Here is a 14,344-nt window from a genome sequence, read left to right on the forward strand (position 1 = left end):
TTCATTGAGAAGTGAAATGTAAATGTATACAGAAGCATAGCACAATTTTATTCAAAACTTCTACCCTTACAAAAGTCTGTACCTGAAGTGGTGAAATAGCAGTTGCAGAGCCTCTGGTTAGCCATGAATATCACTCCATACAAACGGAAGAGACAAACGCAGTGCTCATTGTTATCAGATAAAGCAGATTTTCGAGAAATAAGAAAAAACAGTATCAATACAGAAGACATTTTGGGACCTCTCAAAGATCCCACCATTACACCTTACAAGATTAATATAGATTTGAGGAGATGCAGAAGAAAACTACTAAGATGATCAAGAACCCAAGAATATTGGTTTATTTAGTAAAGAAACATTGGTATCTATAAATACTTCACAATGATAAACACCACTGTGAGTGTGTCTGGAAGGGGACTATTTAAGCTAAAAGACAATGCTGATGTAAGAGCAGGGGAGTGTAAAATGATCATTAACAAATTTAGGATGGAATAAGAGAAAGAGCCTTCCCACAGCAATATTGCTGCTGCTATTAGCTTATAAAATGGATGCCACGTCACACAGTGGCGTGCAATAGCAAAGGAGAAGCATTTCTCTAGCCCAGGAGGTCCTTTTTTAGTCCATGTACCAAATGAAATAACGATATCAAATAATGCTTCTAATACATGGTAATTTTGACTTTTTTTAAAAAACTAAGAAGCTTCTGTATCAGCTACTTAAATTAACAGGACCATCTGCCATGCCTGCCATTGCAACTGGTATTCTCTCTAGTCTGTTGAACACACACTGACACAAACAGGCTTGAGACTGAAAGGTGACAACAGAAATAACTAAGATAAATAACTGTCTTGTTTGCTTAATGTACCGTTATCACTTGATAACATGCGGTGAGAAGGACTTTTAGAATTCACAGGCACCGTTAGAAATGCTGCTCGCATTAGTCTAAGCTCAAGGAGGAATGGGCAGCGGTACTGTTTTTCAGAAAATGCATGTACTGAAGTGAATCTCTGCAAGATAATAACAGTATGCATTAATTGGGAAATAGAAGCAGTAAAAACACGCTTTACTATTTCTCACAATTTTCTACCCATTTCAATTTGAATATCACATACTTTGCTTATCAAAACACTGGCTTTTCTCTGGCATTAAACAACATGTTTTCAATGGTTACTGGGTGAAAATGCTGTTTCAGCAGCCTAGATATCAAAGGTTGTTATGAATCATTATCTGTGAGTAGATTATCTCCATAAAGAAAGCTTGGTTTGGACCTATTTTAAAAACTCATGGTAAATTCTTACATTTCTATTAATTCTTTTCTTCCTTTACAGTAACTTAATCTCGAGCCTTATTTCTGCACACTCTCACACTCTAATACTTTTGCTAATTCTAAAATAAAGTTTGCATTTAATTTTTCTTTCTAAGGCAGCAAGATCAGAAGCAGAAGTTTAGGGCAGTAATTATTGAAATGTCCAAAMATGAAACAAAGCTTGCTGTTATCGTTAACTTTTTCTTACCACATGCAAAGATTTTCACCTTTACTTTGCAATTTTCAACAAAGAAACTAGCTAGCTTGTGACAGAAGGGATCCGAAAGCACCCCGGCGCTGAAACGGTACACTTCCCATCACTCGGAATTAACAGGCCTAATAGGGGAGTCTTTTACAGGTATCAGGGCAGCGCCGCTTGGCATGTGCCTCCTGAAGCTGAGCTTTCTAAGAGCAGCTGCCTCTTCACCACGAGGATTCACCTTCYGCTCCAGCGCTGCCCTATGTTCTCGGCTGCGCGGAGAAGGAAAGGGAGGAGGCCTTAGCCTACCCGCTCAGCTCACCCAACGCTAATTCAGGGGCTGTGTCCACACCACATACCTAAATGATTAATGTCACATTGGCAAATACTGCCACCAGCCGGACAAAATGACAGACGTGCACACTGTGGAGTATACAAAAGCAATGACTGCTGAAGGGCATGTCTAAGCAAGCATAATATTCGGATACTATAGAAAAAAAGACTGTATTTTTCCTTAAAATGCAATCCTGCAGTAAGAAATCAGACTAATGCCCTATTACGTCCGATAGTCTCCATAGACAAAGGACTTTAATCAACGAGCTGTTCATTGTTACAAACATATTCCAAACCTGGGAGATGGAAACGGAAAGGACCTCCCTGGTCTCTTAGATAGGTTTTTATTTTCCGAAGGGTACTACATCAAGATGCCTTGGGTAATTTGGTCACAGAAGTAGCCCTGGCATTTCAAAACTGAGAACCGTTCAGTTTGAATGTAAGCCCCTGGTTGCACCAGTGAGAAACTGCAGAGAGCGAAAAGGGAGCTCAATAAAAAAGCTTCAATTCTGTTGCTATTTAGCAAGGGATTGCGAGGCACAGACTTCCCCAGGAAGGGAGGAAAAGTGGCATTTACACAGTAAAGACTCAAATATTCTAGTGATGAATGATTCCCCCTCCATATTAAAAATAATCCAGAAGGCTGCGGATAAAAAAAMCACTAGCTCCATTTTAATCCTTAGGGATTGTTCTCACTAGCTTCAGGATCAGAGAGAAATGAAGTCCTCCCAAACAGGTTTTAAAGTTGTTGTTCTGAAGCAGTCACATTCGGTTCCTGTAATTTAAAGAGACTAATAAACTAAAATCACTTTGTTTCTAATGATTAAAAGAGATTATGAACACATCTGAATAGCAAAACTTTATCGCAGGCCCCAGAGCACAAGACTGTCTTCCTCCCTGATGCCACAGCAAGTCTGCCGACCGCGAACCACGGAGCTACAGAGCACCACTCACCGGTGGCTCTGACTCAGCATCTCGTCTGATTGAGCTGTATTTCCTTTGCACTTGCTTTTGCCTATAATACAGAAATATTTTCTGAAGATGACACCTCCCTTACCATTTAGGGCCTATTACTGCCAAATCATACAGATGCATCATACTGTATAAGCATAAGAAGAAATGCTATTAGCAGAATTAAAAACAATTCTTAAAACTCTTGAACTTATAAGAAAATAGTGACAAAGTACTTTCTTGAATTTTCCTCTTCTGGAAYAGCCAAAGAGAAACGCTCAATTAGAAAAGCAGTATGTTGTGAAATATATATATAAAATGAAAAAAAAAAAAGCAAAAAACTTTCTATTAAAAGAAACTTGGGCTGATGATTCAACATAAAAAGATGTCCTTACTTGCAATATGACATCTCTGAGTTAAGGAATATAGTTCTTTCCAACCCTTATCACATGTTTTTAAAGTTGCTCCTCTTGCTAAGCTCAGTTCCACCGTTGCCGCTAGCGGCAGTGGGAAGCCTCAGGAACACGCCGGCTGGGCGCATCCCCATGGTCCAAGAGCCATGCTCGGTAACTAAACTCAGGGCAAGGCTGTCGCAGGCCCCTCTCCTAAAAACCTTGCCAGCCACTTTCAGCACCGTGCACGTACTCCTCCCTCTTCTTTCTTTTGCCTCAGTTTTAAGAGCCATAAGCCGGTACTTCCACCTGCCTCCAGAACCAGTTCTTACTACTGTGGCAGCACTCTCCATCGTGCCATAACCTGCTGGATTTCCCATTAGCCATATTGGCCTTAAAAACCAGAAGATGACCAAGTCCCCGTAGCTGCAAACAAAGTACAAAACAGGCAGAAAAGAGCACACCCTTTCTTTCCCCCCTTTTACAGACCCAGCTTTGCGTAGGAGCACGGCCCTGGAAACACACATTAAACCAGTCTCCTGCTCCTCGGCTAGTTCCTTTAACACAGCTGCTGATGCAGAAAGCGACAGCTTGAAACACTAGCTGTTCCGTGTTACGTTATTTTGGACACTTCCTTACCGTAATGCTACACACCGATCCTACAGCCGCACTGGGGTACTTCAGCCAGGTCACCCTACCTCGAGTGAACAGGTAGGTGCTTTGGGCTTTCCAGCCGCTCTGCTCACAGCAGCACCACGCACATTCACCAGGGCAGAGCRCCAAGACTTCCGCTGCCGGACTCTGCTGCGGAAGTTGAGGCTCTCTTGAAGTGCTCCTCAGGGCGCAGCTCCACCACCAGCTGCCTGCCCTTCCTAGAAAACGGTGAGGCACTGGGAAAACACACCGCAGCACTGGTAACAGCCAAAGGCGACCCGTGGATGCCCACATTATAGAYGTTACAGTGCCAGCAGGGACAGGCTGTACTACCCTGAGCTTTTGCCTACATCATTTGATGGAAATATCCCTTGAATTTGAAGGCAGAATTTCAAATCCCATGCCACGTGTCTGTATGTAGACTGGATCTGAATTAGTGCCAACTTGTGAAGGACAATGTAAGTGAACTTCAAGCTATGCCRTTGGCATCAAAGAGGCCTAGGGTTTACCCCTGGTTTAGGTGAACTGCCCTCTATCTAAGCCTAAGATGGAAGTTACCCACAAAACAAAATACTTCTAATTCCTCTCTTAATATTACAAATGCATTTGGTATCTAATGATATCCAATCATATGTTTCTTGACTATACAAAAGAACCTAGGCACAAAATAAATAAGTCATGAAATGAATCAGAACAGTTTTCTTAATAGCAGTTATACAAGACATTTAAATCCCTATACCGTACCTTTTGTTCCAAGAACCTTATTACATTGTTAATTTTAATAAAAACAGACCTACCATAAGTATAGTTTTGAAGACATCCCTACCCAAACATATATTTCTCTTCCCCTGCTTCCCCCAGAAGTCCCACTATTATTGTTCCCTTTGATATGACAAATTCAACTAAGAACATATTCCATACTATTTTTTTTCTATTAGAAAAAGCTTCTAATCAATGACTTACCTTTAAGAGAGCCAAGGCTACATGAAAGATAATGTTCAGACCCTGAGAATAAGAAGAAAAAGACTTCAGTCAGTGCCAGCATACAAATCTCTTTTCTCTATTAGTTGTCACCATTAAGTACCGTAACTAGATGCTGCAAACCTCTACAGCCCGCCTCTCTTTTCCGTGCTACACTTYGAAGTTCAGCATTAAAGCCCCAAGGTACAGTTTCCAAACTCCTGGCTGGGGAGGAGGAAGGCTCTTTGGAATCTCTCCTTCCAGTTAACCAGGTGCTACGCATGGCACAGGACATCCCACCATCCTTTCAGGACCTGCCAGTCCTGGTCTTTCATGAGCAGCGCAAAACACTGCAACGAGTGGGCCATCAAGGAAATGGGATACATATTTTAGTCGATAGGATTTGTGCCTGTTCACTGAAAGCTGTGATTAGCCATGTACAATTTTTTATGCTGAAACTATAAAAAACTCCAAGAACAAATATCTTTTGTTCTGATATCAGTCAAAAAGCAAGATTGTTTCAAAGTTAAGCAAATTGATATCTGTATTAAATATTCTTTCTGATTTGCAAAAGTTGGAAAAATATGCACACAAATCCATTCAGTAAATAATGAAATGGCAATGTCCAATTATTTAAAAATCTAAGAAAGTAGACAATTACTCCACTTACTGGCAACACATTGGTGAAAACGACTGCATTTCCACTTTATGGTTTATATAAAAATATGAAATACCACACCCTTGCTTGTATTTAACATCTTTTTATTTTGGCGAGCAAGACCTTGAGATTTTCTCTGGGGAAAGGGGAATAAATGAATGAGGCCCCTTTACATCAGTCTAACTGAAAACACACTTGGGGTCATGCTTGCRAAACCAGCCAAGCGCAGCTCAGCCAAACAGCATGGACAGCCAGGCAGGCAGGACACACGTTTCCGCTGCTGATGGAAGAGACTCTCTTGTCTCTACCAGCTTTGCCTATGTATCTTGAATATTTAACTTTCTAAATAGCTTTGTGACTGCCCAAATATGAAAAATACCGTATACAATTCTCATTTGTTGCCTTATGTGTTCAAACTGCTGTATTCCTAGATTACTTTTTACAAATCTTCTTGCCTGTTTGTTTAATATCAAGATAAACCTCTTCTTATAAATGTCTTTGAGAGCTGATATCTAAGTGTCCCCAACAGAACTGCACACAAATAATACTGTCACTATAATACGTATCAGTATGGGGTAACAACAGGACTTTTTATATGGGAACCCTCCACTAYCCTGCAACAAGATTTCAATTAATTTCTTGCTAATGCTGCACCACAAATTGTTTCAACAAACTCCTACAACTGAGTGTCTGTAAGAATCTCACATATTCTTAAAATAAGTGGATAAACTGATTTGGCAAGATGGCAGCTTCTGAATCTTGYTGCCTTTGCACCAAATCTGAAAGTTTTAGCAGCACTTTAAAAATTACCTCTATCACATGTTACCACCAATATCCCACTACTAAAAGCTTCCATAGAGTGGCATGAGAAAGCACCTTGCAAAAGGGAGAAAACTGGCCGCGTGTTTGGGAGCGAGCAGGAACGTTCCATGAGTTAGGACTTGCCTCTGCTAGGAAAGCCCAAAGTCAYAAAACTCAAGAGAGGCAGAAGCCGGGCAATGATCTGCCGCTGCTACAGGGAAAGCTGTGGGAAGACCCAGTGGGTCCCCTTAAAAAATATTACAGGTTGGGACAGACAGCAGCAGCCTCCCACTTCAAGACRTTTCTGCTTCTACAACTGAGTAATTTTCCAAGCCTGTTCCTGAAAATCAGAGATYATATTTAAAACAAAACAAAACAAAACAGAAAAGCTGCAGAGGTTTACACATGCCAAGAAAATCAGCCTTTACAAAAACCTGCAGAAACTCTTCAGGGGCATTCTTAGGCAGAAATTTTATTTTTTTCATATGGATAGTATGGTGCCTCGAAGGGATTTTATCCATTAATGAGTCTTGGAGTTAAGACTACATGAGACGTAATGAATATTGCAACACTGCACAAATTAATTGGTAACTCTATGCATAATCATTATGATAACAAACCGACTTTTTCCACTAGAGGTCACAATTGTAGCAGGGCTGAATCAAAGAAGCAATAATGGGAAACCCTTTTCCCAAAGGTGGTAATAAATATTTCAAACACAACAGAAACTACTTTAGTTTCTATACTTCATTTTAATAGAAAAGTGTTTGACTGTGAATTCCGCTCATGAGGTTGATCAAACCAGAGCACCAGCAGCAGCAAGGTAAGCTCGCAGTACCTCCGTACCAGCATCTCCTGGTTATATTCCAAAAACCCTTTTCAGTAATAAGAATGAACCAAGCACTTTTAACCCCAAGAGCCGCCAGCAGCAGGACCAGGTAGATGCGGTGGTTTCCCTGGGGCGCGACCGCAGCACAGGCAGGCTGCTCCCGCCTCGCGCCTCCCCGGGGGCTGCGGCGGCCCCGCGGGCGAGGGGCAGGTCGCGGGCTCCCCAACGGCACACCAGACAACCAGGGCACCATGCAAGCGCCCTGCAATCAGGATCTCCGCAAGGACTCTTCCAAGGGAAGGGCGATTCTCAAACCGAGGGGATATTTTAGACCTGCGAGGCAGCAATTTTGCAGGCAAYGGCAATTTCACACTGCCCGGCGTGGCCTTTCTGAGCCCAGAGACTCGCAGCCCTTGCCAGCAGCGCGGGTCGGAGGGGGCGCCCGCAGGAAAGGCTGCCGCTCCTGGCTTTGGACGTACAGCAAGATGCTTTAGATTTCAAATGTGGTGCCTCACCCACCCATTCTCACAACTCATTTTATAAGCACTGGTCCACATACTGCTTGAATTGTTTTTTCCAGTGCTCAGAAGACTACCCTGACATAGCCAAGCTTGTGTAACGATTGYGATTATGAAAAAGGAGGCTAGCTCAGCTCATTTTTTCACAATCTCTTATTTAAAATCCTACTTCATTTACAACACACAGATTTATAAGACTCAGCTTACACTTCTCCATCTATTTTAGAAGCAGAAGTACCAAAAATACCAATGTGTACCAGACAAATAAATCATTGCTAGCAATATCCCTCCAGCAATTTTATAATGGAAATATGAAAGTACATACAAATCATTCACAGCTGGGAAAAAGGAGAGCGCCCATACTAAATAAGCTTTAAACAATTACTTTTCAAAACCAAAGCTCACATGTTTAACTAGGTATTTTGAAATAAACACTTTCATATGATGCAGATCTCATCTTAATATTAAAAAACCCCTTGCACATATGAAAGTTATAAATAATTACCCAAAGACTCGCTTGCTTAATATACAACAGCCAAAATTAAAAATCTAGAGTATTATTCAACAAGAGCTACACTTAGAGCACAGGCACGGTTAGGGGCTTGTCCTCGTGTCCTGTTGCTCCTCGATCATGCAGCCAGTCTCCTGGCTTTCAACCTGAGAGGCTTTGCCGCTAGCGAGCAAACGAAGGGGGAGTATGCGATCTGCCCAGCTCTCAGACATTAAGTCCACGGTGCCAGATCCCAGAAACGAGGCATGCGGATACATTTCCCCAAGGCGCTAGCTGCCTGCAGAGGGCTCAGCGGTTCCTGTGACACCCTGCCTAGGGGGCTAGCTGCCTAGCTAAGCATCTGCACAGTATCTTCTTTCTTCAGACAGGTGTCATTTAAGAACCCTCGTAAGCTTGTGTAGAAGCCTAGAGCATTTTAACAGATCTCATTAAGCTCAGGAACTTCGGAGAATGAACAAGCCCGTCTCAAAGCAGACAACTCTTGACTATCCTGCAGCCAGAATGGGCCAGCAAAGGGAAAAATGCAGAGTTTGTGCCATCTGACAGCTGCTCGTCAGAACCTGCTTACGGCTCCGACTGACTGCACCCTGCCTGCTCTCGACTTTACAAAGACTTTTGAGTTACAGAGAAAGAAAGAGAGAGAGAGAGAGTTACATATATTCAAACAGAAACAGCACACTCGCAACAGAACCCTTCATACCTACTGGCATGATAATGCTACGTGAACATTCATCATCCAGTAGCTCACCATTTTCCCATTCAGATTTCACTTCATAGAAGCATACCTTTATTTTAATTTATATGGCAAAAGATCTTACTCTCCAACACAGATTGTAGCTAACGTTCGCATGGGCAAAGCAGTGAAACCATATCTCACAAGGCTGTAAAAATGTAACACCTCAACTGCAAATGATACGCATGTGCACTGAAATGAAGGCTGGCTTAAAATAATTGGAAACCTTATCACGTTAACTATCTTCTAGAGAGAGATTCTTGCAGATGCTTAAACTCCCTCTGCAGCCAAGATTCCTCCTGCAGACAGCAGCACTTTTTCAGAAGCCCTCAGTTTGAGTCCCTCTGCTCTTTGAGACAAGAGATGACTTTGGAAAATCCCTTAAAGGAAGACAGAAACAAAGAGGAACAAGCAGAGATGGCAATGACCCCATTAAAAGATTTGTAAATAATGACATCTCCATAACGGGAAAGATTCCTTTAGATGAGAGGAGGTGTATTTATGCGTTTGGCCTAGCAAGCCTACCAAGGGGCAGATAAAAGGGAGGTAAGGGGGCAGCCAACTACTACGTGCTGCTCAACTAACGAGTTGCCTGAAGAGTTAAGCCAAACACTTTAGTAATGTATCACCTGGACAGCACTTGCACAGGGGGCTTCTTTGGAATTTCTCTCCCATTTTAAAGCTTTTCTCAGATGGCGGAAGCCTTGTGAGAAGGTAGGCTACAATACCAGCGCTGGAGGGAGAGACTGCCACCTCTCCCTCTCCAATCCAGACCATCTGGATTTTTCTATGGTTTTACAGCAGTACCCTCTGCATCATTTCCACAAACAAAAGGGAGCAAATCTCTTCAAAAAATATATCGGAAATTCAAGTAATATTAGTGTTTCTTATCTGTGGCTTTGTTCCTAGATATGCATGACCTGTAGGAGGAAACAGTGACAATATCGATACAACATTCTCTACAGCTCGGCATCAGGTAGCGAAGATAAATGCGAGAGTCAACCAAGYACCTCTTTAAGGTCTGAAAAGCTTCAAGACTCACATGACATGCCATCAAAAGAACCACTTAACCTGTTCTGATTTTCTAATAACTGAATGTTTCTTTTTTTAAAGACAGATTAGCTATTCAACTGAAGTTAATTTGAAACTGTTTCATAATTATGTGTTCACTTGCACATTTTTCAAAGGAGCTGTAAAGGGTAATTGGGGTTACAAACTCAAAAGAAGAATTAAAATTCTATTTATGTTTTGGATTGCTTCCAGCAAAATATTTGTTTGGCAACTAGAGTATGTTGAGAACACACAATAAACTTTAAGAATATCACAAATACATTTATGCTGCTGACACCATAAATACAAGGTCTGAACCTCATATGTCTCTTTGTAAGTAATGCAGACTTGGAGCACATTCTGCAGGGATATGCATATTATTTAGTATTTTTTACTCTGATATCATTTTTATAGTATGTACACGCATTCTAGTTTAATGACAAGACAACTAAGGAAAAGTTTCAAATAAAGCAAAATGTAAAAAAGACGTTTCTGATGACAAAGATTTGCTGTGCTCGTGCACAGTGTGTGCAGGCACGTGCATGGGTGTTCCAAGTCATGCAAGTAACTTACTTGCTTTAGTTACTGAAACACTGTTTGAATTACTAGCTCTTGCTAACCCAGCAGAACATGCACAACTCAAGGGAGGAGTGAGAGAGACGGACAGATAGAGATCCTGTTTTGGCTCACACGTCACCAAAAGAAATTTTAAATTCCACTGGAAAAGTCCTTTATAATTCTTGTTGTAGTAGGCTGAAAGAAATTTAATTTTCACATTCTAGGTTGACTCCATAGAACTAAAAACTAGAAAATCATGATCTCATTATTGTATAATATAGCAAGGTTTGTATAAGCAACAGATATCGCTTTCTAAATAAAYAGTTATCTTGGAGAGAGAGAGAGAGATGATAACATTGCAAAGAGACCTTACTGCCAAGGAACGAGGCAGCTTCTCAAACCAGGCTTCCTCCGGTGAGTCAGTATAAATCACCTACTATGGTAACTCACACCATGAAACACACCACCACCAGAAAGAAGAAAAGAAAACAGAGAAATCACCATCCTGATACTACGATGATATGAATAATATACAAACCCAAATTAAAACCAGTTGGCTGAATTATTAGACAAGCAGATAGCAGGGAGATGGTAAAAGGGGCGCCAGGGAATTCAGCATTTATTGTGTCACCTTCTGTATTTGATATTATGGAAAGGCACAAGATAAATACTACCAGGCAACCCCCATCCTCTATCAGTAAGTTTGGCATGAAATTGTTTGTTTTTTTAACAGAAATGAAAATGATTTGGGAGTATAAGGCAATATTTAGATGTTTCAGGTGATTTTCACATAACTTGCTGCTGAGACGTTGCTATGGATAGGCGAAGGCAGACTGCTTTGAGATTAATACTTTTTTCTCTTCAGCTTCTGTGACAATAATAATTACAACCATGGAATAAGTCATTTTCACATATAAAATTGCTCCCGGGCATCTGGTATTTCTGCAGTGGTACGTTCTTAACTCACAGGCAGCCGGGTATGGGATGGCAGCATGCTTTCTTCGTCTGCTTGACCAAGCCATACATTAACATCAGCTCCTGGCATTTCTGGTTTTCAGAGGTATAAAGCGGGGGGGTTCAGACACTCCTCTCCCTCTGCCAAACCTGATTAATATGGGGACAAAGAAAGGGGCCTGAAAGCACACTGYGCATCAAGGGCCTTAGCAGGCCTCTTATATATACATATATATGTGTGTGTATGTATATGTGTGTGTGTATTTATATGAAGAGGATAGAAAGAGAAGCCTCAAATCTCTGCAGAAAGTCAAGGYTTCCAGCTCACGTGTGGAAAGAGGCAATGGCCGTGTCTCTCTCTGCCTTCACCTCTCAGCTCGTTTTCCCTTTCCAGCAGTCGTCCGAATGGGAAGGGCACTTGCTGATTTTCAATATTTTACGAGAAAACACACTATGGCCTCGGAGGCCAATTGCAAAGTAAGGGGGAGTGTTTTGGCAGAGGCAGACTGCGCCATCCTCTTTTTTAAAGACGCTCCCCAAACYGGCGTAGCTTCCTGAATCTGCCCGCGCAGTGCCACCTTCCCACGTGCAACCCTTTCCTTCGGCCACTTCTGCAGCGGTTTTGGGTCCTGCCAAGACTCCCTCGAGTACGCTGCTATTCGCATACGGCAGATGGCACTAGAGTTAAGTGAGCATTACGGAAATTTACTGCATTCCTAGAAAAATCAACCAAGTGAACATCAACTAGTACATGGCTAAAGTATTTCAGCAGCAACGGAGAAACTAATTCAGAGACATATTGGGACATCAGACTGGATGTCTCTCTCCTCTACGACCCAGACCAGGCTGTTCACTTAGGTCCCTCATCTTGGCTAACTTTGCACCTGTATCTTAAAAATATTTTCTGAAACAGAAGCAGCCATAGCATCTTACAACCACAACATTTATCAGCATCACCAAAAAGCTACCTTCTGTTCACAGAAGTTATCTTGAATTGCAGATTGCTGCRAGACAGTTTTTCCTCTGTTCATGCAGAGCATTTATCGCCAGCCTTGTCCTAAAAATGCCCAAGTTATTTGGGGGATAAACAAGCTGCAACTATGAATGAAAGACACACAAATTATGGGTGCTCACGGGAACAGCCGCACAACACAGTGCGGAGGGGTACGTTAAACTCGTGGCTCTCAGAGAGCCTCTTGGACGTACTCTATTAAAATACTCTTTCCCTCAACCCAGACTTGAGTTCTTTTAGATTCTGTACAGCTTTAAAAGWGAACTGAACATTTTGTGTTCCCCTGTCCCCGCGGCAATTCAGAACATTGTATTACGTACCTCCGATATTTCTGCTGCTGATTGAAATTTCATATTCAAACCCCTAATACTTCTTATGACTTTCAGTTTGAAAATGACTTAAAATTCTTTATCATTGTAATCCAAAYCATTTAAACAAACACCTACAAACACTATTAAAAGTTCCTCATCCACAAAGTACGCAATCAAATATGACATCTCCTTTCCTTTTTAGTTTAATTTCGGTCCAGTACTGAAAAATCCACAGTGGAATAGAGCTGTAGTCATGAGACAAATTAAGCTAAAATTACTTTTAGCATGGCCTTAAATAACTCATCTAAATACATAAAAGCATAAAATTCAGGGTCAGAAGAGCTGAGCTATCCCCACTGCAGACCTCAGGTTTTTTTGCAATGAAAAAGATGATAATAGCTGACATGTCAAGCAGATGCTTTTTCATGCATAAAGCTAACTCCTATTCTCAAAATTATCTACATATGCATGTATTTCTATAGGGTATGCATCACATTAATCGTCTTGCTTTGTTTTGCCTASCAACATTTAAAGTCACATCTATTTAATGAGGTGAGAGACTACACATAGTATATGCATACATTTTAATTTTTAATCACACAGCACGTCTGTAGCAGGTTTTTTTAATAAAAGTAATGCTGGGAGAAGCTTTGTAGCGACATTTCAGCTAGAAGCCCTCTTCTTCTGCGCTACTGATACTATCTGTTGCCTTATAAACATGACTATGTTAACTGAGAACAGTGTCATCTACTGCATACATACATACATACAGGTTTTGATAATAGCAACTTGTGCATTAGTATGCAGCAAGAGAGGCAAAACATTTCACCTGCTCTCAGACAAACTAGCTCACTTGCACTTTTTCCTTCCGACCAGCAAATCCTGACTCTAGCAACCCGCATCACTCAGCTGGACATATGTGTTCAAATCCCAGCCTCTCCCCCTGGCGTCAGAGCAGYATGGAGGCGACCTATTCTCTTTCCCTGTCAAGGGCCTTCTTAAATCAATTCAAAGCCACTCGCAGTAGTCTCGGGAAGAAAACCTCTCCAGTCTCGCTCCATGAAATGGCGGTGGCCGATAAAGGCTTTGGAAAGCAGAGGTAGCTCTCTAGCAGACGTATGGCGAGGCRCTGTGGACAGGCTAAAAAGAGACAATCTAAATGCCAAAGTCTGAGTGTCTATATGCATAAAAAGGAAAAAAAAGATCAGGCTTTTCCAACTCACAAGTATGACATTGACTTTAGTTTTGTAAATATTATTAAATACTGCAGGAAGTTTCAGTATAGATCCGTATCTACTTATAATTTAAGTCCAGCTTGTAAATATATGCTGTTACTGTTCTAAAATAGGTTTTATTTTTAGCAAGCCCAGTCTCCCGCTGTATAAGCATTTATTAAAACACGCATCAATGAAGGGCTAACAAATGCAGACAATGTGACAGACGATAGTCAATTCCAAAAAGTTCAAATTTGCTTCCCCTATAAATCTACAGATGACAAAAAACTGTACACAACATTTGATTTAATTCACATTTCATCTGAGTGTAGACTTGCAGAGGAAGTGGGTTTGTTCCTGACAATTCCAGAGGAAGTTTAACAAATTAAAATGTTAATCTGTT

At 41.3% G+C, this 14,344-nt stretch overlaps 1 protein-coding gene across 7 annotated transcripts in view; it reads right to left on the minus strand.

Moving 5' to 3' along the window:
• RABGAP1L (RAB GTPase activating protein 1 like) overlaps nt 1–14,344 on the minus strand; it is a 268,625-nt gene that overhangs the window by 73,217 nt on the left and 181,064 nt on the right. For all 7 annotated transcript variants that reach the window (XM_026063133.1, XM_026063169.1, XM_026063142.1 and 4 more), the window contains one exon: nt 4,796–4,837. In XM_026063133.1, the coding sequence (XP_025918918.1) occupies nt 4,796–4,837 (42 nt within the window). The remainder of the gene's footprint in view (nt 1–4,795; nt 4,838–14,344) is intronic.

The sequence above is a fragment of the Apteryx rowi genome, unplaced genomic scaffold (assembly GCF_003343035.1).
Source record: "Apteryx rowi isolate R43461 unplaced genomic scaffold, aptRow1 scaffold_100, whole genome shotgun sequence".
Lineage (NCBI taxonomy): Eukaryota > Metazoa > Chordata > Aves > Apterygiformes > Apterygidae > Apteryx > Apteryx rowi.